This window comes from Tympanuchus pallidicinctus, unplaced genomic scaffold (assembly GCF_026119805.1).
Source record: "Tympanuchus pallidicinctus isolate F22 unplaced genomic scaffold, pur_lepc_1.0 scaffold15, whole genome shotgun sequence".
NCBI classification, from domain to species: domain Eukaryota; kingdom Metazoa; phylum Chordata; class Aves; order Galliformes; family Phasianidae; genus Tympanuchus; species Tympanuchus pallidicinctus.
Genome location: NW_026294669.1, coordinates 13,559,384 through 13,585,888, shown reverse-complemented (window position 1 = coordinate 13,585,888; position 26,505 = coordinate 13,559,384). Strand labels below are relative to the sequence as shown.

General features: G+C 37.5%; 1 protein-coding gene across 2 annotated transcripts in view; it reads right to left on the bottom strand.

Moving 5' to 3' along the window:
• The window catches only part of XRCC5 (X-ray repair cross complementing 5), a 43,128-nt gene extending 17,850 nt beyond the window's left edge, over nt 1-25,278 (bottom strand). For both annotated transcript variants that reach the window (XM_052676522.1, XM_052676521.1), the window contains exons 1-14: nt 24,942-25,278; nt 24,673-24,789; nt 23,967-24,150; nt 22,749-22,797; nt 21,360-21,482; nt 19,542-19,724; nt 16,848-16,962; nt 15,083-15,221; nt 13,035-13,147; nt 9,695-9,757; nt 8,331-8,468; nt 6,867-6,957; nt 5,486-5,619; nt 3,307-3,503 (exon numbers count right to left, since the gene is read on the bottom strand). In XM_052676522.1, coding sequence (XP_052532482.1) covers nt 3,307-3,503; nt 5,486-5,619; nt 6,867-6,957; nt 8,331-8,468; nt 9,695-9,757; nt 13,035-13,147; nt 15,083-15,221; nt 16,848-16,962; nt 19,542-19,724; nt 21,360-21,482; nt 22,749-22,797; nt 23,967-24,150; nt 24,673-24,789; nt 24,942-25,253 — 1,958 coding nt within the window. In that variant the 5' untranslated portion in view covers nt 25,254-25,278. The remainder of the gene's footprint in view (nt 1-3,306; nt 3,504-5,485; nt 5,620-6,866; nt 6,958-8,330; nt 8,469-9,694; nt 9,758-13,034; nt 13,148-15,082; nt 15,222-16,847; nt 16,963-19,541; nt 19,725-21,359; nt 21,483-22,748; nt 22,798-23,966; nt 24,151-24,672; nt 24,790-24,941) is intronic.
• Between the last annotated feature and the right edge of the window lie 1,227 nt (nt 25,279-26,505).

The following is a 26,505-nucleotide window of genomic DNA, read 5'->3' as shown; positions in this document are numbered from 1 at the left end:
CCATTTCCCCTCGCCCTGTCACTACCTGCCCTTATGAGAAGTTCCTTCACTCTCCATCACCACACAAAGGGCTTTACATAATTGCACTTAGAACAGTCAAGCCTGCTAGACAAACCCTATCTAAGTAAGAATTCTCCTAGAACAACCTTAAGCTACACTAAAAATGCTTTCAAAAGATTAGGATATTTTTAAACTATTATTTGTGGTTTCAGGCTATTAACTTTCTACCTTTGCCCTCACAGGTAGCGTACAAGGCGCATTCAAACCAGGAACTTAAATGCCCAACTCACAGGATTTTAGATTATGTCTTGGCAACAGAATGAATCCTGGTAATCACAAAAGAGAAAAGCAATCAGACACTGTGTCTTGTGCTCTTTAACATGATGGGCTACTGATACAGAACAATCAATTTTAACGTAAGAGTGACTGAAAGGTACTCAGTGATCTAAACTGCAGTATATGCCTTCAAGGAATCCCAAAACTAAACAGAGTTGTTCTGAAAAATTCCAATAAAGCAATGAAAAAAAGAAATAGAAAATTTGGGACCAAAAACAGATCAAGGACTGGGCCCCATTCTGCATTCTTCAAGGTTACAACTGACCTTAAACTCTGCATTGCATGCTGCTGAATTACCCAGTTAATAGAAAGAACTCATACTGCCTTCCTTTCTGTGGCACAGTCCTCCCTTCTTTACAATCAGTGTCCATCCCACTTTGTTTCTGTGGTCTTCTCTGTTCTTTTACTTAATTTTGTCACTACTGAAAACGAAAATCCATCTCCTCAGCAACTCCTGTCATCCATCATAACCTTACTTATCACTCCAGGTGAAGTGATGACTTTGGATATGCCTCAGCACAAGGACAGCAGGACATCCTGCTTCATTCCCAGCTCTGCTCTTTCTGGCTGACCTCGAACAACTTGCTTTATTGCTTTGGACAGCCAATATCCTTTCCATAAAATAGAGAAACTGCTCCTTATCTAACACTAGAGAGTTCAGAACTTCCACGTGAACGCAAGTTCTTGTATGCACCGTGATGGTTTGACCTCAAAAACTGCCTTGTGATCCCTTGCAATGTCTTGAAATGCTTCTCCCCCTGCAATATTTTTACCATTTCAAAATGCTTTGGGGTTGGATATAGGAGGAAAATGTAAATGGTAATATGTAAGTGTCAAAGTCCTATCTACAGTCATCATTAAGCAAAACAGTACAACAGAAACTAATGAATCCAAACCCATTTATACTAACCAAGGATTTGACATTTAAAACCTGTTACTGATAATGCACTGATTAGCAGTATTTTTCTTTTAAATGTGAGACGTGCAACAACTCAGAATAATTAATAAAATGAAAGATTAATTTAAAATATCTGGTTCTACTTTCGGATAGATGCCTCTCACATAATGCAAAACTGGGTTTTGTCTCACCAAAGTCAATCTAAGAAGAAAAATACATTTTATATAGAATGTAGGAAGCAAAAGTGAAACACATTAATGCTGATTGATAAAATTTCTATTAAAATATCATGGCTAAATTTATGCTGCTGTAGTCCTGCTCACACCTTAAAAGTAAGTAGAGATTCATCCAGTCAATATCATGATAGGTGACATCAAATGCAAGAGATTGATCAGCACTAATCTTTTTCAGAAAAGAAAGTAACTGTGAAGAGAACTTCTACCCAACTTTTTAAAACCTCTTCAGTGCAAACTGTCTACATCTGAGAGCTTTAAAAAGTCGAATGTTAGCGGTGCTTAACATCTTCCTTATCCACGTTGTAGTGAAATTTTTTTCTCATTAAATGATTTAATTGTGTCAGTCAGCTATTCCCAGACACAGATATTTCTATCCTTTTGCTTACCTTATAGATCCTTTTCTTTTTCCTAAATCATTTTATATGCCCACACCAATTTTTAACTCAATTCTTTTTATAGTTGCTTTCATCTTCCTTCTAAATCAAATCAGTTTGTAACCCAAACAGCTTTCTTTCCTGCTTGTCAAATTGAAGCCTTTGGGGCAGTACATTTTTCAGCAACATGCCACAGCTTTTGGTTCAAGTTTCTTCCTAGCTTATTTGAGACTAAGTTTTATGTTGTTTTATTTCCTTGTTTTGAAGCTGTTTCTATACTTTTAAAAACACATACATAAATGTGTGTATGCTTATAAACACATGTGAACAGAACACAGTATGTGCATACGGCAAGGATAAGGTAATGTAATCTTGTAGACAAGACAGGCACACACAGCAGGGAACAAAAGAAAAAGCAATCTGTCTCCTAGCCTGTATAAAAAGTGTGGTCACTATCCCAGAACAGCCTGAGAAGTCTGAGGTCATATCTTCCCAATGATAACGAGCTAAGAGGCTCCACCCAACCAAAAGCAAAGGATACACATCAACTCCGCTTAGCAGGGCTGTAGAGTGGCTCAGAAACATTATTCCTTGAGCTGAAACAACTCAGCTAAAATGGCAGAAGGGTTGAAAAAGGAGCCAAGAACTCTCCAACATCTCAGAGGACCAGCCTGTTGTAGGCATTCAGTACATTTAATTTTGAGCAAAATAGACTTGGCTGGGAAAATAGTACCAATGCAGTACCAATTCAGCATTTTTCATACTTACAGCACAAATAATGTAAACACAGTATATGCACTAACAAGAGCCAAGAATTTTAGCTTAAGATGCTCCAGAAAGAGTGCAGAATATTTTAAGACATCCACATTTACTGCACAGCAGATAATAATTAAGCTTTATTTCTTTTGATTTGGTATTCAAAATGAAAACTGTAGAACAGCAAAATGGAGTGTGCTGGTAGTAATACTTAATCTTACAGATAGTTTAAAGTACTGAACTGAACCCTCTGATACTCCTATTTGAACTATTTTATAAATGTCAGTATGACAAATACTGTGATCACCATGCAATCAAGCACTGTAAAGGGCTGCCCCACGAGTTAATGCAGTATTCATCCCTGGATTTGCAAGACAAGATTGGATGGAGTCCTGAGATACTTGCTTTGATCTCACAGAAGACCCTGGCTTGAGCAACTGAGAACCAGAGAGCTCCTGAGATCTCTCCCAACCTGATGAATTCTGTGATTCTGTGACAAGTATAGATATGCAGACTGAATGCCACTATGTCTTGTCCAACAGCCGTAAGACCATCAGTGCTCTTCGAACACCCCAGACATGCTGTGTTACCACAGTGTTCTCCATGCATCAGTATTTTTTCAGTTTATAACCCAATATACAAAATGCTACCACATTCAGCGAGAATTAAAGTGCAAAAAAGTTTTTAAGAAAAAGCTCTAACTCACTCATCTTTAAAGATATCTTGAGCAGTCTTCTCTTCTTTTTTCTTGCCAGCATCTTTTAGAGGGAAAAGTGCCTTTACTTTTTCAAGTGGAGCCTTACACCTTTCTTTTACCACACAGGGCACCTCCAGCATTTCCAAAAGGTGTTGTTCAATTGGTGGCAATGGCTCATTGGGGTGAAAAGCCTTATGCTGCAAACACTGCAAGAAACAATTTAAGGAAAGAAGCCTTTCAGGTTACATACTTTTAATGGAATACACTTGTATAGCACATACCTAACATCAAATGATACATATGCATTATCTTCCATTTTAAAGAAAATACCTTCACATTGATGAGAAATATTTTATTTCACTGTGGATTGAAAATCATGTGATCAGATGTAAATAATAAAACTGAATGAGAACACATGCTTTAATATGTGCTATAAAAAATATTAGGAAAATCCCAGGAAAAAGTCACATGAGAGAAACGGTCAAAAAACTAGACAGCAAGACGTACAATTCAGTCTTGCATTCAAGTTACTGTCACAGTTTCTTGTCCCTCAAAGAAATATTTCCTCTTGGTCAAAAAAGCTTCACGTGTATCATGAGTAACTTTCACTTGTTCAAGAGCAAGTAGCAAGAGAGAAGTTGAAAATGCACAGGTGAGGCACTGAACACAGATATGTTTTCATAACAGCTTTGAAAAGAATGATGGAATGAAGAGGCCTTACAGAGGAACATAAAGTTGGAACAGATGGCAGGAGCTACAGACAGGGCTCTTGGGCACCCCTGTGTGTCTAGCTATATAAAACTAACACACATACACATTGATACCAATACATGCAAATGCACGCATAGAAATACACAGGAGAATCTTCTTCCCAAGTACACTGCACTGGGTGTATTAGATGCAAGTGCAAAGGTAAGTACCCAGTAAACTAGGACAACAGGAGAGATTTGCTCCCTTGCTGTCAAACACGACCTTAATTTAAAAAGCAAAACAAACTTCTATTTATGCCAAAAAGCTGCCATTAAAGAACATCCAGACCATATGCTGCACATCAATGCTGATGTGCTTTCATGCTGCCATTAAGATTCCAATCCATATCAGAGCATACTTTCAAAAAGAGGCAGTGGTACAAGGCTACTGATTTGGAAACACTTGCAATGATTTAAAGCATAATTATTTTGAAAGAGTAAAAATCTTGCTGGAAGCTGCAATAATGGCTCCTGTGAGACAACAACAACAACAAATAAACAAGAAAACCCAGAGATGATTTGACAATATTAAAACAGCATTAGGGCGACTGTCTTCTACAGTCTTTTGCATCTGAAATCTCTACATATGTAGCTGCAAGAGCTGAGCAGCCTGTAGCCACAGCCACCACTTGTCCCTGCTTTTCCGAGTAGAACGTGACTTCTGAACCCTAAGATGGCCGATACCCTCAGAATTGAGGTGTAAAACCAAGATGAAGTTGAATCAATTTAACCTGAAGTTTTTTTTCTTTGAAGACTTGAATTCCAAGGCATAATTAAGTTTCTCATCCTCACAGATGCAAAGAAAATCTTAATGATATGAAAAGAATTTAAATCAAAACGTAGACAGCTTGAAACAATAAGTTTAAGTAGCGTGAATTATTCCGCTTACCCATAAAATGTATTAAATCAGACAACCCAATGTAGTACTTCAAATGTCAACCATGTTAGTCATTTATTACTGATCAATTTACCTCTGATCTATTTTGGAATCACTGCTCAATGAAATAATGAATAGAAAAGTGACTCTGCTCAAGATTTGATTAGATAGATAATGAAAAATTAAAGCCCTCTCAGTTTTCAGTGCATTTCTCTTTGCCCAAAACCTTAAGACTGATATTTTTTTTTCTGCGTCATCATCTCCCCAGTGCAGTGTTGAGATTCCCAATCCAGTTTTAACTTGTCTGCTCTGTGTACCTCTGAGCATTTTTGATGCTTTTGTGGACTTCTGAGCATAGGTGTAATTCCCCTTTTTCTCCTGGACATGAGACATTTTAGGAATAAAATGTATATCAATGACAATATGGAAATCTACACTTAAATACAAAAGCTTTTATATTGGACTATCCACCACGCAAATCATTCTAATGTGAATTACAGAGACAGAAAAACAAAAAGATTTAAGAATGTTTTTTAAGATGTCATATAACTTATGACTTCACCTGATATAACCTTTGAAAATGAGGGTTTGGGATTTTGCTCGGCTTAAACAGGTCCTCAAAAGTTTCTCCATCATCATCTTCATAAACCAAATTCATAGAATCAATCAAGGAGTCAATCGCAGATAACTGATCCACTAAGGCAACAATTAAATACAAAGAAGGATTAACTTGCAGATGGATGCATTTCTTGAAACAATTTACAGATGAAGATTCTCTTCAGAATGTGAAATTTTGACAAGTCATTAAATGCCACAGAAGACTGCACATACAAGAAACGCCCCAAATGAATATGGGCGGCAGACATGCTTTGTTTAAGGACTGCAATGTTAAGACATAAAACTTATAGGGTTTTGTTTGGTTGGCTTTTGACTTCATTCTTTCCTTTGGAAGACCTCAATTACTGCTGCCTTTTTGCTTCCATTTTCCTTTTTCAAGTTGTTTTCATTTGCAACAGAAGGTTTATAGGACACTTAGAAAATGAAGAGAAAAGTAAATTTGAAAAACTAAACTAAGTAATATAGATTTTAAAAGTTAGGATTGCAAATTAACTCAGTTCACAATAGTCGACTATTGCTCTGGTAAGACAGGTTTAAGATCTGTTATCAAAACTGCTGGTTACAGAAAAGTAAATAGAAAACGTTTCAGAAACCCAGTCATGCCATAAAACGCTGATGCGCAGATGTCCATTCAATGGATCACACTACAAACTGAAGTGGGAGTGGATTTTAAACTGCATCCATCTATGCTCACTGCTATGAAAATTCACAGAACATTGAGTCAAGCTTTGCATGAGTGCACACTGTATAGTTCTTCAAAGATGCTTTTCCTTGAATCTGGACACAAGTAAATGCTTCAAAAAAAAAATAAAAAAATACTGGAACACAGACAATACATCTCAGATAGTGACCACAGGACCAGCTTGTTTGGAGTGATTGCTCTATTCTAATCCTAGCTAACCAATCACATATTGCAGGCCCTGCACGATCTGGCCATTTAGTCTCACAAGCAAGCTCCAAGATCAAGGTTTATGGAGGACTAACTCTCAAATGTCTGCCACTGAAAAATCCTGTGAGACTAATAATGATAAAATCTGAGCCAGAATTCATTCAACAAGACAGCTTTGAAAGACTGTCCACAAACCCCTCAGGTCTGCTCAGCCCGCAACTGAACTGCTGTAATTTAAACGCTTGTTTCACATTTCACAGTGGCAACACTAGAACTTATTTCAAAAGGGCTGTTGCAGTGGCTGTGTACTTTCCTATGTCAAAAAATGACAAAGCATACAATTTCATCAGAAAGCCAAGTATTCTAGTGTTTCAGAATATCTTAAAAGAAGAGTGTTATAGCATTTGTCCAGTTTCCCAAGAAAGGATTATCTTACCAGTAGGAGAGCATTTCTTATTGTTTTTCAAAGATGAAAACATGTACTGTCTTACATCCTCCATGTACGGTAGTTGAACATAGAAGAGACACTGAGAGAGAAAACAGAAGAAAAATCCAAGAAGAAAAAAACTAAGCATAAAGTTAAAAAAAAAATAAATCTGAGGTACCCCAAAGTGATCCATTGGGCAATAAAACACAGATATTAGATCTTTTAATTTTACTTATATATGTAAAAATTAATCAGTAAAATGCATATAGAGCAACATCATTTTAAGCAGTAAAAAATAAAAAATTATTTCAGAATACAATGATGGCAACACTTCTTAACTTACTACAGGCTGAATAAAGACCCCCAAGGCCATCCAACACCTTTGACTTGCAAAGAGTTCCATCCAGCCAAGGTTTAAATACCCCATACACTGAAGCTTTGGGAGGTTTTATCACAGCTCACTGTGTTTCAAAGAAGTAGTTTTTTTCCCCCTGACATTGTCGTGCTGATTTTCCCTTTATTCAAATACCTCCTCCAGTATATACTACCCTAAATAACTCCTTTCCATCCTTTATGTTTGTAGCCTTCATAAGCCTGAAGACTTACGTCCGCCCCCACCTTAGTCATTGCTCAGCCATGCTAAATATATTGAGCTCTTTCAGTCGTCTCTCAAGAAAGATCAGTGGAAACATACGTAGCAAAAATTCTAAGAAACTGTCGTTTGGGGTCTTTCAAAACTTAAAGAAATATTTCAAATATGATAAGTTTACTTTTTTTAATTAAAAAAAAAATGACCCGAAATTTTATCTTTTTTCATAGTCCTTAAGTAAATAATTTCATAGTATAAAGTAAATATTGTCTTCCTGACTCTCAACCTGAATTTAAGAAGCATCTTTAAGAGCTGTTAGCTCCTCCCCTCAGTCCCAGTTGACTTTGAATCCTAATGACACTGGAGTAACTGGACATGCCTGAAGTGCCAACTGTACACCAAAAATTTGCATTACTAAGCAACCTGGAAATAAATGAGCATTTAGAATCAAAGAAGGAATCTAGTACAACTTTGAATAGTACTCTTAGAGGTAGTTAGTAACACAGCAAGAGAATAGTGGTAACTTGTCTAAATATCCGATTACACCTCTTCTAGATATCAACATACAGATTCCAAGAATAACAAAATGAAATTATTATTATTAAAATACAGATCAATTTTATTCAAATCTCTAATATAGAGAACTCTAATAGAAATATGTATTATTACTTTTCTGTTGTTTTTTTTTTTAAGACATTTACTTAAAGCTATTTGTCACCTCCTTGTCCTAAGACTTGATACTACGTCATAAAAACAATAGTGGCTTCTTCTGGTACCATACAACACTGCAAATTCACACGGTTCAATTATAATCATTTATTACTTGGTATTGTTAAAGCATCTCTAAAGAATCTCCCTAAGAAAAGGTAAAGGTGAAAAGTTACCTCATACGCATCCTTAATGCATGGAAAAGCTACACCAATTTGTGGGTTACATCTCCTATCGTAAGCATAACGCACTATAGCTACTACATTCAGCTCATCCAATGCTTGAACAAGGGCAGAAAAAGCAACTGCTGCATTCTGGAAAAAAAATCATACAAGTTCTCATTAGTCTGCTGAAAGATACTTTCCACAGTGAATTCAGCAGCACTTTCAACTACAACTTCATGTTCACAATATTTTTATTTTTTTTTTAAACATGACAATTTTGAAAACTAAGAAACAAAGTTCAAATCCTATCATGAGAGTGGGTCCACTCAAAGCTGAGCATTAGCTTTAGATTCAGATGTACCACCATTCACACTATCCATGAAAAGTTCCCAGAAACATTATGAGATAAATAGAGAAAAGTCAGACCCTTAATCAAATACATCAAAGTCCTACAGTGATGCTCTTACTTCTCATGTTTAAAATAATTTGGAAGTCTGTTCTAAACAGTAGAACGGTCTGTGTGAAAGTGAACTTAGCCACCATGCCCCTGCACAAAAATATTTACAGGTTTCTCATTATTCATGAGACAGGGTATTCATTTGAGGTTCAAACTACTTTGAATTTCAGTGGACAATGGTACAAGACTATAAGTTGTATTAAGAATGCTTCTGTTTTATCAGTGCAGAAAGAAGGAACAATTTCAAGCACCACTGCTTTCTTTGCTATTCCAGGGCAGACTGGCCATGAAGGCCAATGGCATTCTGGCTTGATTAGAAACAGCATAGTCATCAAAAAACAGGGAGGTGATCATTCCCCTGTACTTAGCTCTGGTGAGGCAGCATCTTCAGTACTATGTTCAGTTTTGGGCCCCTCACTAAGAGAAAGACATTGAGGCCCTAGAGCATACCTGGAAAAGGACAGCAAAGCTGATAAGATGTCTGAAGCACAGGCTTTATGAGGAGTAGCTGAGGGTACTGGGATTATTTAGCCTGGAAAAGAGGAGGCTTAGGAGAGACCCTGCTGCCCTATACAACTACCTGATAGGAGGTGGGGGTTGGCCTCTCCTCCCAAGTAACTAGTGGCAGGACAAGAGGGAATGGCCTCAAGCTGCATCAGGACAGGTTCAGGTTGGATATCAGGAAAAACTAATTCCCTGAAAGATTAGTCAGGCACTGGAATGGGCTGCCCAGGGAGGTGGTTGATTCACTGTCCCTGGAGGCATTTGAGAAACATGTAGACACGGTACTGAAGAGACACGATTTATTGGGCAACGTTAGTAGTAGGTGGACGGTTGAACTAGCTGATCTTAAGATGTTTTTTCCAGCCTTAATGATTCTTTGAAATCACTTTCAGTATTAAATTTGAGTTCATCTTACCTCATCGTCTTTCGCTGCAAAGACCTTGAGAACCTGGTTGCCCATGTAACAGTGCCTCTGGATCTGCAGATTGAAATAGTCAGAGATTAGCTGGATGTAAAACAAATGTTATTAACGTACTCAGACCGAGTAAACTACTGGACAACCAAAACGTTACTTAAGTGAGAAGCCAAAGAACCTAACCACCGTGCGTAGAGGTTAAGGCTTTGTGTATGTTCCATATTTCCATTTTTCACTCAGTGTGAAAATCATATTCTACAAAATATTCCCATAACCTTCCTATCAGTTGGCAGGAATAAGAGGCTACGTTACGTGTAGCTATTGTGAGTGTGGAAAACATCCAGTAATAAGTCAGTAGTTAACAAAACACCTAAACCTAACAGGTACTATGCTACATCTATTCTAGCTAGCAAAACTAAATGAAAAGGAAACTGAAGAAAGTCACACCCTTAACTAATAAAGCTAGTTTAAGAGCACTGTGTAGTATTTACAGCTGCACTGGCAAAGCAGAACTTCTGTTAGCAGAGTGTATGCTGCTCATGAACATGGCTGACTGAAAAAAAGTGTCATTACTGGGCATTGCTCCAATAACCAGAGCTGCAGAGGCTGAGACACACCCAGAGAAACACTGCAATAGTGGAACAGTTGTCAAAGCACACATATTGCACTAGTGAAAATGACCTTTCCTTGTTAAAGAAAATCCCACCAAATTATATTACCTCCAAACTACATGGAGTTTCATCATTTAGCAAATTAGCATAATGCTGTTGAAGTCAATGACAACTTATACCACAGCAGATCTGTTTAACCTATTACAGCACAATTGCTGAACTCATTTACTCTGCCTTCAATTATCCTTTGCCCTTCTATCCTAAAAGTCTCAGGCATTTGTATATTTCATATAAATATCTGAAGTGTGCATCACTGTAGCTTTTGTTTGCCAAGGAAATGGATCCTTTGTAATATTTTCAAGTATTATTTTTTGTTTTACACAGCATTGCTTATAAATCAAAAATCAAAGTTTAAACGGCCTCTGATCTTTTTTTTGCTGAGGGACGTGAATAACTAAGAAAATAAGAGGTGGTTCTATTCCTTCTTAATTATGAATTTGGAGCTGTTCCCGTTTCTCTAGTTATCTTTTCTTCATAGGGTTGTTTTTTTTTTAATTATTACTTTTAAATAAAATTAAATTTAAATACAACATGCATTTGAATTGTGTTGGTAGCACGACTTCAAACAATAAAATTCAGGAGCCAAAACACAAGAAAAGCAAATGTCTTGAAAATTCTACTTGTAATTGAAAACCTCCTGTACAATATATATATTGTACATTATCTGTACAATATAATTTTAATCCTACAACTCCCCTAAATAATTCTAATCTGATATGCTATATCCAACTACTAATGCGCTTAAATACTCTCAATTCTAGTTACAGGACCAGAGCATACATTATTTAATATGTAATTCCATTCCTGTTTATCATGAAATCCATTGTAAAAAATTTCAAAAGCAGTACACGTTTTGTGCATTGAAAAATACAAAAGGTTCTTAATTCCCCAGGGCATGTTTATGTGATAAAAAAACAAAAAATTATTCCTGCAATAAATTATATGGTGGCAGTTTGGAAGTATTACTGCACTATTTGACCAACAGAGGAAAAATAACAGCTTACAAGAAAAGGACTGCTCACTTACAGGAGCACGACACTTCTCAGCTGCTTTCAAGTCAGTTTCTCTTTTCAATAAAAGAGATTTCAAGTTGAAACAGAAGGCCAGTTTCCAGCTAAGAAAATGCTGCACATGGTACAACACATCTTACAGAAAATAATGAAGACAGTAAGATTCAGCAGTAAACTATTAAGACCAGAGAAAGATAAAAAAATTCTCTTGTGAAACTTGCTGTCTGAACAGAGGGCTTCAGCATGTCAGATCCAGTTTTTGGTACTGCATTTAGCAGCTCCCAACATCTCCCCGCCCCAGCCAATTTAAGGTGTATAAGCTCAAGCACAGTGCTTTTCCTTAAACAATCACTTTCAGTGCATAAGTTATTGTGCTGGTTTTTTTTTTTTTTTTTTTTAAGCAATTTTGCAATCTGAACATCCTTAAGGAACAGCCAGGTTACAGGTCTTATTTAGGCTGGAATCTCATTTTAATTCACCAGTGTAACTTTCTGCTTTTTCAGTCAATATGCTTTAGATGATCACACCACAGTAGTCTAACAATATCTCTAGTAGTACACAGGGTCTTCTATGCCAACTAGACAGAAATGTTTAGTTGCATACAATAGGGAGACAGCTTCTGCAGAAACTTCCTCTTTTTCATCAGCACCTTTCCTTCTTGGTAAAGCTAGTGATGGCTCAGCCTTTTATCAAGGGTTCTTTTTTATACAGGCACTGAGACTTTTCAAAAAGGAGCAAAAGGGCTAAAAACTTCCAGAAGAGAAGATAGAGCTCCCCTATGGTCCCACTTCAGCACTGAGTGTGAAAAGGACTGGGTGCTGTGAACTCTGAGATGGAGTCAAGTTTCAGTCACCCTGTGCAATATCCTGGAAAAGAAAGAGCAAAGGCAGCTTCTAAGAATTAATGGCATGCACTCCTGTGCATTCTTGTCATCTATCACATTTCCAGAAGGGTTTGTTAAGCCTTTAAGTTTTCCCAGGTAAAACAGATGTATCTGTAGCATTAATTTTGTCACATAAGTGCATCTATTCCACAAACAGTGAGGATCTCCTTGGGATACAGAAGGCTTTTCAGTGATGCTACCTTCATCTTAGTTCTGTGAACTCTCTGCTACACTTAATTTTTATTACAGAAGCCAAAAGAAAGGTACCATTCATAACCTAATCCTTACGGAAAATAGAAGGAATGCTATTAGTTCCCAGGCTTTTTTTTAACATTCTTATAACATTAAGAGAGAGGTTTCTTGTGTTTGAAAGTAAAAAAAAAAAACCAACCAAACAAAACACTCCTGGCTGAGGAAAGCCCACAGCTTCTGCTTTATCCATACAAAAAGTAAATTCATCTACTCTTGTAGATCAAGCATCACTGTGTAAGTTAGTAAGATGAAATTAAAACTACGGCATATCTGTAGTCACTTTGTGGAGATCTGAGGTCAGTGGCTCTTGTTTCACCAGAAAGAAGAATGGCCATATTTACAGATGTCTCTTCTTCACAAGACTACATACTGCTTGCATCTACTAAAATCCACTCCTCTATACTTGGCTGCAGATGCCCCATTCCCAGTTCTGGAATTGAGTACACCACCACAATTACAACAAATTTAAACCAAAATCAACTGTCTGTAACAAGCCAGTAGACTGAACAAGTTTAGTACTGTACCTGAGATGATCTGCTGAATCCCAGAACAGAAAAACATTTTGCTTCAGTTTTGTATTTCATTTGCTCTTCATCTTCTTTGGAAAAAGGAATTATATCGCTCCCATAGCGAAACCCTGGAAAACAAGAGAGGAGCATCTGGTAAGCATATGGGCCTACAATTCCATCACTGAAATTAGCTCTCTGAATATTTTAACAATGCATGCACACCCCACAGCTACACTCCACACGCTCACCAAATTACTTTTCCTGTTAACAAAAAAAGCACACACCCTACAGAATCATTTTGTACTTCATGAACAGCAATTGTACTCCTTGTAGATCATTTTACATAACAGCCCTTGTAGCGAGCAGAAAAGATAAAGAAACTGAACGTCTTGCTTAACAAAGTTATGATCAGAGAATAGATGTAACAAATAGACTACAACACTCTCTGCAGATGTAATGAAGGAAAAAAAACCACAGCATAAATCTTAAGAAGGAAATGACATCACAAGGGACTCAGAGAACAAAGTGTGTTAACATTGGTAGTGAGATACACCATCATATAGTAGAAAAAAAAAATCAAAACATCTTTGTATGCATAAGTGATCTTTCTAGACACTTCTATTTTAATTCCCATGCCCTACATTATAGGGATACCTAGATAAAATAGGAGCCTCTTTGTTTTTCTGTACCAATTACTCATTTCCCTACCTGAAGTTAAAATACCCTCCCTGTATCATCATCACATTATTATACTGTCACAGACTACAGGCTGTATATCTTAGGTGAGATGAAAGCAGAAGGAACAGAAGGAACACAAGTAAATCTCTGGATGAAAAGCCTATATGCATACAAATTTTCTGGAAACTGAAAAGCAAATAAGCAGACAAAACAAATGATATTTTGGTATGGGTGTTTCAAATGCAAAATATCATCTAATCACACCATTTCTCAAAATGTCCACAGAAGTTTAAGACATTATCTGCTCTTTAAGAAAAATGTAATACCACTGATAAGAGAAATTTTTCATCTTTTGTTTCTACTGAACTATTCACAACATTTTTTCTTTGTTATTAGCAACATCCCACAGCTTTTCACCAGCTGGGGCAATTCCAAGACACCAGCAAAGGACAAGTCACTATGTTAAGTGGATTTTTAAAAACACTGATAGTTTTGAAATAACAGAGTACTCAATTTTACCTATCATTTCAGCTAAAGAATCAAATAGATACACACACACACGTATCTCATACTGTTTGGGTGGCATTTTTATCTGCTATTTCTTTAAAGTACTCCTAGTACAATTCAAAGAGGTTAAATTAAAAAACAACAAAGCACAATATGTCCACGTTTTTAAGTTTATTTTATTTACATAACATTAAATCTGTATACTGTTATCTGAATAACTGTGCCCTTTTCAATTAATACACTTGTCCCAATTATATGGGACAAAAAATGCAATCTGGAAAGAATTATTCAATAACAAAATCTAGAATCACACACACACAAAAAAAAATCACATATTTGCTTAATTTTGTTTTTTTTTTTTTTAAAAAGTAGATTACTTCACACTGCTTATGGGACCTTCAGTCCTCTCAGGAATTTAATGCACTTAGAAACACTGTATATACCACTATTCCATATCACACCTCTTGTGGAATTTGAAGTTAAGCTAATAGAATTGTTTTATACTCTGCAGAATATGTAGACCAGTTGTTTATCTAGGAAAAAAAAAAAAAAGTACTATAAAATATTCATGTTATCAGTACCTCTGGAGATTTGAAAAAGGTAAAGGTAACACCACCACTGACTGCAGAACTGAGATTGCCTTCCACACTGTTCTGTTTAGGAAGCTGTAGTCCCCTCCAAGTCCCACCTGGTGGTATTAGTACTACTCTTCCTATTACTAGGAAGAATAAGAACTTCCAGAATATGCAAAGACAGACAGTTTACATTTTTAAATTACATTTATACTTCCAACTACATCAGCTAAGCACTTTTGAGTTCTACAAGAATACAGCCATTATCTCAGGTCTGCCTCTAGGATGCACACAAAGAAGTCATACCTTGGATAGTATCATCTTTCTGAACCTCTGTCTCATCATCATCATTTAAACAGTAAACGGTTTCTCTCTGCACATCTTCTTTTCTGAGGGTTTTAGCATCCACAACTGTCCAAATTTTTTTCACCTTCTCTTCTGTGAGCTTTATATCCAAATTTGAAGAAAAGGAACATTTAATGTTTCAACTGGATCCAGAACTCTTCCCAGAACACAAACAAAAGTCTTAGACCAAGTACTAGGTAATTTTGCCAGTAAGAGAGCCCAATCATACATTCCTGACTGCTACTACAGTACTTTCAGCACACTGTTTCATCCTTATGAGAGCTGTCATTCAACTTTATCATTTATCATACCACTTGCTGTGGTACTTGTGGAAGTCATGCAGCTTGTCATTTATTTTACTTCCTTTACTTATGTACTCTTGACAAAGTATTAAGATGCACATTAAAGGTAAAAGACAACACTCATTCAGCTTGTTTGCCTCAGTTAGCCATCACATTACTATCTAACAGCATAAAAAAAAGCACCCTATCTTACTATAGCTTCTCCAAAAAACAGAAGACAAGCTGCACCACAGGACTGGGCAGGGAAAGAAGGAAAAAATACTGAAGTGCAATCAGCAAACATTTCCTGACTACAAGGAAAAAAATACGCTGTCTTTCTTCTTTGAACCTGATGGTGAACTTAATAAATGAGAAGAAAAACGTAGTACTGGGTAGAAAACAGAAGAATGGATTATGGCAGTCAATACCACAAGTCTATTTCTAGCTCTACTCCAGCTGCTGTATGACCTCAGGCTAGCAACTTGGTTCAGGTTGCTCACTCACAGGGTTACTTCGTTGTGTATGTGAACACCTTTGGGAAGGGATCCTTACTGTCAATTCATACAGGCTCTGGAAGAATATTCCAACCAACATTTATAAATATTAAAAAAAAAAAAAAAAGATGGGCCCACAGACAGCTCTCTCAAGGCTACATGCCTGCCCTTCAAAAATACTTCAACTTCCTAATATGCTTTGATGCCTTACTGTTCTGATCAGACTCTCAGTTTTGGATTCTAATAACAAATCAGTCAACTTCTATCTCACCAGATTCATCAGTACTGCTATGCTATATAGTAACCTATTGCTTCTGTTACTGGAATTTCACACAATTTTTGTGTTTTAATATACTTCTTAGCACTGTGTGAAGGACCAAAAGAAAATATAAGGGAAACAGACTGCATATAAGCTCTGTCCAACAGTATAAAGCAAACAAGTTGAAAATACATCTTTCTTAAATGTGAAATAATAATAGATGCAACTTGAAACAATAACTGATTAACATTTACACTCGTCATTTTACACACAAAAGCATGCCTAGGAGTTAAGAGATATATATTAAATCTCATGGAGCTGCAGACATTTCACTGATACCACATGGAAAGCTTCCCACAAGTGCAGCATTCTTTATCAAGTTCATCAACTTCAACACCAACACCATTGTGTCACAGCATGGACAGCAATTACTTCCATTTATGCGTATCATTAATTTTTGATAACATGCGTACAACATGGTGAAGCTAAAGAGTTGCTGTGGGAACCAGTTTCATATCTACTTCTATACACAAAATCTCTGCATTATTATGGATGCTTTTTCAGATTTTTTTTTTGTGCTTTTGGTTTTTTTGTGTTTTTTTGTTTGTTTTTTAAACCTTTAAGGATAACATTTGCAGCTGCACCCAACAGGTTGCTAACATACAATAAAATATATGATTTTATGCACTTACTGCTTTGTAGGCCACAATCCTTATAGACAAATTGGAACCAATAGTTAACTGGCATGACCAAGGTACAGGTCTTCTTTCTATTTTCTTAAACATTGCAAGATGTTCCAGGCTCTCTCTAAACAAAGGAATCAAGAAGACAGTAATGAACTCTTTGGTGAACTGTAATAAAATATTACAGACAATACACTTTCTTCAGGGAGATGCAGGAGCCCAATTGTTTCAGCTTAAATGGCACGAAGCATTAGAAAATAAACTCTGTGAATAATCTTGTCATTAACCATTGTCAGAGAGAAGGAACAAAAGAGGTGGCACAGTAGGTTATTCCCATCTTGAGTCTTCATTACAGTGTGACATTAGGGCATAAAGACAGTACAATAGGTCTTATGAGGAAACTACACAATTGCTTATTAAGCATTTTACATTTCTCTATGCTCAGTCAATTAGGGCACGTAGTTAGCTGAACAACCTAAATTAGAAAAGGCTTCTCCAAGTGGTGAAATGTTTTCTGCAGTGGAAGCGAAGAAATAAATAATCCAGCTTCAATTAACGTGACTTTGTTTGTGTGGTAATTAACTTCTGACTTTTTTTTTTTTTAAACAGTGCTAATGAACTCATTCTTTTTGGAGCATTCAGCTAGAATGAAATAAGTTACTTCAAATATTTCTAGCCTAAACAGCATATGTGCAAGTTCATCAAATACAAGAAAGGGAATTTTAATGATCTCATACCAAAAAGTGTTTATTCAACTGCACAAATTTATGCAATGGAGTCCAAAATTTAGAAGCTGGAAATAAAAGTAGTGTATAATACATTATTGTGAAATCAAACAGGCTCAACTATTGCACTCTGGAATGGTTTCCAGCTAATGCAAACTCTATTAGCTCTTTTGCTATAAAATTCCAGTGCCCAAGTGCTCAGAAAATGTTATTTTTATTGCATGATTACACAAAATAGTGTTGATCTCCCCTTTCTCACATCGTAATGAAACTCAGAATGTACTTCTGTTGATTAAAAGAGTTTGTCTAGCAGAAATAAAGATCAACTCTTAAAAACGCTAATACAGAATTTCACTTATTCTACTTTTTAGCTTTCTTAGGAGAAGCAGCTTGGCTTCTTGTTTATTTGTTTTGTTTGTATTTTGTTGCAGCTGTTGTTTACTTTTTTAAAGCTCAAACAGAAGTATGATAAAAGGAGAAAATACACTGAACTTTCGGAATGAGATAAACATTAGATTTCTTTTTCCCTAGAGAAAAGAAGGGAGGGAGGAAAAACACCTTTTCTAGCAGAAGAGACACCGATACAGGATTGTTACAAAGAATTTGTGACTACATCATTAAAACTACTCCAACGTATGTTCAAAGAGGAATGTGAAAATCAAACACCTGAAGGCACCAAATGCCTAAAAATGTAATTTAAACTCAATTTTAATTAAGTCTTTCAATCTCTCATATTTACAGAATAAAAATACACCCTATTATCAAAGACTATTCAGTCACTAAAATGCTAATAAATGCACATGTGTTTTAAAACTGTCTTGTCTCCACTGCTCTTCAGTCATTTCTCCCAAAAGAATGGAAGCAGAAGAACCTCTTGCCTGATAACTGAAAATCAAACCTAAAACAAGCAAAGAAAATTATCTCACTTACCTTCCTTGCATTAATAATTTATAAATAAATTTTACCAGCAGAGATAATTAACACAGGAAAACAAAGAATGTGACTGAAATGGATTTGCACAGCTGACTCCTTAAAGCTTGATAAGCAACTTAACTGCATCTAATACCTCACATATTCTTAAACAACTAAAGCTTAAATCCATTACCCAAATGCCTATTTATCCAAAGATTTTGGATTACCCTTTAAAGTGTGGCACAAATACAGCTTACAGAGTAGCAAAAAGCCCGTGATAAAATACCTATATAAAGAAGGGGCCAAGCCAGCAAAGTAGCTTCATGCATATGGATTATTCCAAAGGATAAATGGCCCCCAAAAGATACTGCTCATCTCTGCAGTCTTCTGATGCAAAAACAAGGCCTGTCTTTTTTTTCCCTGTAGGTTGATGCTGCTCTATAGAGTAGCATGGATTATATACACAGTGATACACATTTCAGCACTAATTCATACTACCACTCATTACAGTTTAAGTGGCTGCTGTTATGCAAGCCAGGTCAGTGGGACAGAGTGAGGGAAGGAAACTTCACAAGTAAAATGATAAATAACAAACAACGTTAATCAAAAGGTTTGTGGCAGTTTGACAAACTAGTGAGTTACAAGAAGTCTCAAACTGAGAAACAAGCTACCATTAAAAGCAAAATGTTCTATCTGTATCATATCACAGATTCCAACTCTTTCAAAAACATTCTTAGAAGAAGATCTCATTCATAGAAGCATTCCCTCAAAAATGCTGCAACAATGAAGACAGAGGAAAACAATTTTGTTAAGTTCAGGTATTAAAAAAAAAAAAAAAAAAAAAACCACCAACATTTTCCCACCAAAATCTGCAAGCTTTTCTAACTATTTTGGAGCTACTGACAAAGTTCTACACTTCAAAAGAATGGAAGTTACAAAGTTATAAAAAAATCCACTGACTTTGGTGAAACTGACAGTCATGCAACTGTCTAATTCATTTAATCTTTTCAGGGAAGAAATCAGAAAGTAAATTTAAAGCACTATAAAGAGGACTAGTCAAGCTTACCTGAAAGTGTAAATTTCTTCCAGCCCTCCTTCTTCATCCAAAGTATGCATCAACTTCTTCACCACATCAATGCCTTCCTTTTGCTGCGCAGTTAACCTCTTTCTTGGGAATGAGTTTTGGTGCAACTGCGAGTTGGCACTTGCATCTCCATGTCCATCAGCACCATCCACTGGAAATGGTAAACTAAGAACACAAGCAGGAGCTAGTTTTCTTCTGAATGACAATAACCAACCAAAACAAAAACTGTATCAAGATTCACATTTTCTATGTACAAAAAGCTGCACAGCTCACAAAACATAGAAATATACAAGGCTTAATTGGCATTGGTAATGACTTGAATAGACTGCTGAAGGTATTCTGGGCATCACACTTCAGACTGCCTGTAGCAAAGAACTAGAGAGTAAAGACAATGCAGATTAAAAAAAAGCAATAAGATTGTCATTATTTTCCTTCACTCCCTTCCTGTCTAGTCTTGCTGTAACCTTAGCTCTGGGTCCAGAAATGGCTTCAATGAATTTATTAAGTCCACACTACAGCTCCTTAAAGAATGGAGCATACAGCTGAAAATAAATATTGAAAATTTTCAGAAATAAAACTGCAATTTTAATTTCCTCCACAAAACTGTTACCAGCAGCTATTGTTAACACCCACACAAAGTTCTACTTTAAAACAAGCTCCTACCAAAGGCCTTTAGCATGCTTTTACCACCATGTGCAACAATGAACACATCTCAGCACTACCAGCAATTCCTCAGACCAATGCCTACATCAGTACCAAAACAACCAAGGAATTCTTGTTTTAGTACTGAAGACAGAGTCACAGAACTGTTTGGGTTGGAAGGGACCTTTAAGATCACCTAGTTCCAATCCCCTGTTATATGCAGGGATACCTCCCTCCAGACCAGGTTGCTCAAAGCCCCATCCAGCCTGGCCTTAAATGCATACATGGAGGGGACTCTGCTTCCATTTTCCAATCCCACCACTATGAACACTGCAATTTTTCAAACTCACCCCCTCTCTTCAGTCTCGCTTTCCTTTTGACATCAAAATCAGGCTACGTGCATCCTACAACACTACACCACTATTTTTCCCAGTATCTTTCTTAACTAGAAGGGACCTAGGCTGCTGCTGTGACACAATGTAATGCTGCAATGCCATAGAAAGTGCAGCAATGACAGCATAGTAGCCAAGTCCTAAGCTGCAGCAAGTACAGACATGCCCAAACACAGCCACAGCAGGCACAGAAACAAAGGAAAAAAACTGCATACTTCCAGAAGGACTCAGGTACACAAGAAACTCCAATGAGATACCCTAGTCTACACTGCCAGCCCTTAAATGAGGTCTGGGAAGGGATGGATCCTGGCTCCACCCCTTCTGCTCACCCAATGCACCGCATGCACCTGTGCTCCCCTGGGTTGGCCCTGCCTTCCCACCAGGTGCTCAATCACTGGTTCAGGCTGTAACTTAGCATTTCCACTACACACAACCACCACTTCTTGTTTATTTCTGTCACGCTGTTTCCCTCTTCACTGCTTGCATAGATCTTCTGTTTCCCATTTTAGACTTTGGCTCTAAGCTAGAAGTTTACCTGCAGAAGAAACTATCATTTTAACATACATTTGCACTTCATCTATCAACAGAGCTAGGTTCACTGCAATTCACTGCACATGTAATTCACATAACTACTTATCACATATTGCTACACATCTATAGAAACAAAGTACCAAATGATCACTAGGTCTTTCAAAATCATTATCAAAAATGGATACCTATTTCTTTGTAAAATCACATAGTGTACAATAGTCACATCCATACTTACAAAAATTGGAGTGAAGTTCCTGTTTTCTTCAAGTTAGCAACGATAATTTCCAGCTGATCCTCACTGACAGGACTACTAAGGTCCGTAAACAGTTCAATATGTCTCTTCTCAAATTTCTTTCCTCTTAAAAAAAAAAAACAAAACAAAACATATTTACATGTCAGAAATATTCTCTATAAGGCTCTTTTCTAATTCTGTATTTGTAAAACATACATACACACAAAACAGACAGGAGCTGTTTTCTCTATCATTACTCATATTTTAAGTAAATTTTAACCCTTATCTGATTCCCCCACAGAACACTTCAATTCCCCAAATTCAGGACTCTATCCCTATAACTGTGTAAATCACTAACTACTTCTACATGAGTAGCACTGATTTTGAACAATGGAGGTACCACGTTAAGAAATACACTAAAGGTTGAACTACTAGAACATCAGTTCACTTATTGTCAGAAAGAATCACACTTCCAGTCTAAGTAAATTTGTCAATAAATTTTGTAACGCTTGGGGTGCCAACTTTTCTCTACAGTTTATTTTCTCCTAGTACAAATTTCTCTCTCACACTATGTGTATTCACAGTCATATTAACTCCAACAGACCTTATTGTGCTATTCTGAAAAAACAACACCTTTCTATTTTTGTTTTTTTGGTAAGTGTATAATCAATAGATATCAAGATGTTATAATCACAATATAATTGTATAATCAATAGATATCAAGATGTTATAATCACAATATAATCGAGAGAGTTAGGCAAAGTAGACAACGATAAAAAGAGAATAAGTGGAAGAGCTTACCCTTCGGCTGGGCTCACCACAAAACACCAAGAGAGGTGATCTCCAGCAGAGATCCTTCCCCACCGCTAGCCAGCTCTTAAATAGGTCTAGGAGGGGTGCAGCCAGGCTCCACCCCTTCCAGCAGCACAGGTGAATTGCCTTCACCTGTGCTCCTCTGGCTGACTCATGGCTCGCCTCAGGTGATCAATCAGAGGTTCAGGCCGTGACTCAGCAGTTCCCATACAGTAAGTTATGCCACTATCTCTGTAAATTTATTAGTCCTTTCCTTGCTTTTTAACATCTTATTCACTTTATTTTTTGAAAACAGATCACAAGAAAAGTGACACTATTTAAGTAAAGCACTTGTGCCTTGTATGATGGCACTAGTAGTCTCACCAATCTACTGCATGGTTTCCAGTTGAATCAAAGCTTGTAGATTGCCCAGGGAAGCCAGATGTCTCATGGAGATTCTTCAGGGACAGAATTATGTAGCATGATGTTTGTTTTGTTACTTTAAAACAAAACATTTTGAATATTCACACAATCAGAAAGCAGGCCAGCTCCAGAGTGAAAGCTCAGAATTCTATTAAAGGCTTTAGGATACATACTTACAATGTTTCCTGCTGAAGCAAGTCCATACACACAATAATTGCATCCAGAACTAAGCAAAATTAAGGAAAATCTCATTCAGAATATTAATCATAGCACAGAAATGTTTTGTTTAATGAACTATCCTCTGTCTTTACCCTTCTCCCAAAGCACTGACATACACGCACTGTAAGCAACAAACATTTTGAGCTAAGTTTGCTTCAAATATCTACTGTACAACAGGCTTCTAGATAACCTCTGCGATTTGCAATCTTGTATCCTTCCCACTCACCTCATAGTGAGGTATGGGGTCTGATTCAGAGCCCAATCTTAGCTGCCAATAAGGAGGCTCAAGTGCAATGAAAGAGAAATCTAATACACGTTACTTGGTATCCACAAACAAAATTTCCTTGTCATTTCAAAATACTTTCATAATTTTCCTCACATTAATTTACCTTCAATGCATCTGCATCTAACAACCCTTCAATAGGCTCCACTTCATCATAATTTTCAGCAGGAGTGTATTTTTATCACTGTGAGCCAATCTGCTCACCCAGAGAAGACAGAACATGACTCTACTGCTAACATACAACTGACTGGCCAGACCACACAGTTAACTGAAACAGATTCTGCAGTCTGAAGAGAACTCACATCAATCTCGATATGGTCAGAAAAAAGGAATGACAATCAAAGAAGTTAGAACAGTGTTTAAGTGAAACACAAGAGAAAACTCTTCAGACTGCTTTCTTTTAAAATTCACCTTATGCAGCTAATAGAACAAACAACTCACAATATTGAGTGACATCTGGCAACATTAGAAATGTTTAAAGTAGAGATTTTTCACATTTATTTTTATATAGTCTGGCTTCTGGTGCTTCTGCTGATATGAGGTACGTGTGAATAACATTTCATTTGATGCAAAAGCATAAACCGAGCGCTGCAATGCTACAATTAGAAATGCATGCCTTATTTGAGGCCTAAAACTACACTGTTAACTTTGCTCTTTAATTAAAAGAACACTTTATTAAAGCAATGATTCCTTAGGGCCAAAGCTCCATTTGAAAGATTAAAAGAACATAGGGAAGTTACTAACCTGCTTGTGAACAAACTTAGAACCGCAAATTGGTTGAACTTTTAACAGCCCTTACACTTTCAGAAGCAAACGTGAGCCCACTTCACAACGCTGACTTCCACTCTTATCCTTAACTGAATCAGTTCAAGCCCTCTACAGCAAAAGGATACAGTCTGCTTGTTCAGAGCCTAGCTGAATTGTATTTTGAATGTCTTCCAGCAAGTCAAAATCTGGCAGCATTAGAGATCTATGTACAGTGATGTTTTGGTATTGATCCCTACTGGCGAGGTTATTCTTTGTACCATCTGTGCCAAACAGAACTACAGCAACTTCATCTTTACTCTCAGCAAAAACCTGGAAAGAGAAAATACAAAACCAATGTAGTAACACAGGTAGGTCCATGTACACCCATGTCAGGCAGACAGCAAGCTGAACTGATTTTGAATTAATGTTAATAATCTACTTTTCAGTGCTATCCTACAAAAATGTAATCCCAGGGGCAGTTCACTGATTTAGATAAAATTAAAACAGCAGACCAGCATGGGGATATCTGGGACAAAACAAGTAAAACTGGCTGACTCGCTTCTTGAGACGAGTCCTCACTATGGGTCGTCTTAGAAATGTTGAAACATTGTAGAGAAAGTGTAGTTTTCTATCTTCCCTGGACTAAACGAGAAGAGCAAGCAATCCGAGTGCCACATCTTAGCCACAAAAGCACAGCTGAAACACAGAGGACTGTTCTACATAAAAATAGACTAATTCCTGCTTATTTCTCATTTATTTCAACGATTAATACATGAAGAAATACTCCACAGCACACAGGTGGTATTATTTCCCTTTTAAGCAGCTTTTTACCACATTCAGAGTCACAGATACCTGTCGCTGCAGAAACTTGGTCATAACCCTCTTGGCTTGTTCCAGTGGAGACTCCTCCCCAGGAGCCGAACTGCTGCTCATCGTGATGCCTACGTCCAGGCACAGCACTATGGCTGACTAGAAAAGAAATAGAACAAAAAATAAGGAATTTCCTTTCACTCCACTACCTGCAGCGCAGCCCCAGCGGGAGCATGACGGTGCGGCCATTACCACAGAGGGACTGGAAAAAAACACCTTTCCCCCCGCTTCCCTCTTCCCGCTCCCCTCACCTTGCCGCCGCGCGCCATCTTGCCAGCGCCGCGGTGCGCCGCTATCAGCGCTCCGGCTGGCGCCTGGAGTCCGGGCAGCGCCACCCAGCGGCACGGAGAGCGCGAGCGGAGCTGAAGGAAGAGGAGAGGAGAGGCGGGGCGCCATCTCGGTTCCGCGCTGCGCTTGTGTGGAGATGGAGCCGAAGGCTGCTGGGAAGTGAGTGGGGAAGAAAAGGTGGGGCGTGGCGCTCCTTTTTCTCCTCGGGAAGTCCGCGGCTTGTTCCAAAACGCCACGTTTGTAACCGTGGTTTTAGCGATGTGCTTCGCTTTCATATCGAGCTGCGTCTGGAGTCTAAGAAATGAGCCCTTTCTCTTCTTCCCACATCGTCGTGCTTTAAAAATCTTGGTTTAACTGGGAGATGGGGCTGTTTGGCGACGTGAGAAACGTCTCGGGGGAAACCTATCCATAAAAACAGCAATTCCAAGAGAAGGCAGTACGTGGTCCTCCTGAATGGCTCTGAGATCACAGATTCATCAGCCAAGGAAATCACACCTGCTTCCTCCTATTATTATTTATGTATATGGGAAGAATAACCTAAGTGGGATCTTGTAACCCTCTCAGTAAAATAGAAAAGCAAAAAAAAAAAAAAAGCCACCTTCTCCCCCTTTGCACTGCCAAATTTCCTCAGATCTCTCCAATATTCAAAGGAAAACTGACAAATCATTTCTGCAGCAAACTTTAATTCCCATTTCCTTTGGTGTCCCGTTAGAGGAAATGATCAGATGTGATTAATCAACTCGGTCTGGGGACACTGGGGCTTTGTTAGCCTTTGTTAGACTCGAAGATCATTACTGGTAAATGCTGGCCAAAATATGCTTGTGATTAATTGGCTATTTCCATTTTACAGAATGCCAGTCTCTGGGCCTAAATAATAAATACATGAAGTCTCCCAGGGACTCTGTTTGCGAGGGTGATCATCTGTAATCTCATTTGTAACAAAGTGAGTCAGACCTCAGTTTCAGTGAGATTCTCACTCATTTCTCTGCTTATTCTTTTTTGGTTACTCTTCTTTCCAACAAAATAATGAAGCCTGGATAAAAATGATTGCTCTCAGGTAGCAGCAATAAGAGGGCTGTCTTGTTTCACTTCGCTGGATGCCTTTTCCTTTACAGCAAGGAAAATGACTTCCCTGTTTCCTTACAAGAAGCACTGTATAATCCAGAGAGTTGCAGCTGGGCCTCAGCTGTTCGTGACAGCTCTGAGCAAATGTGAAAGGGTTCAGTGTAAAAGCAGGATGACTTTGCCTTTTTCTCTTTTGGAGAAACCTGCTCACAAACACAAGCCAAAACTGTGCTGCAGACCAACACTACTTATGATGTCTGTTTGGTAATTACTGATGGTTCCCCCAAGAGATGTATTTGTAACATGCTCTGTTTGCTTATTTGCTTCTGTGAGAAGCACCTGGAGAGAAAAAAAACCTCAAGCACTGCTTTCATTCTCTTAATCAAAACTAAACTTTCACTGCGAGGATCAGCTGTAACCTGCTACAGGTCCACAGGGTTTGTTCTTTGTATGGATATGATT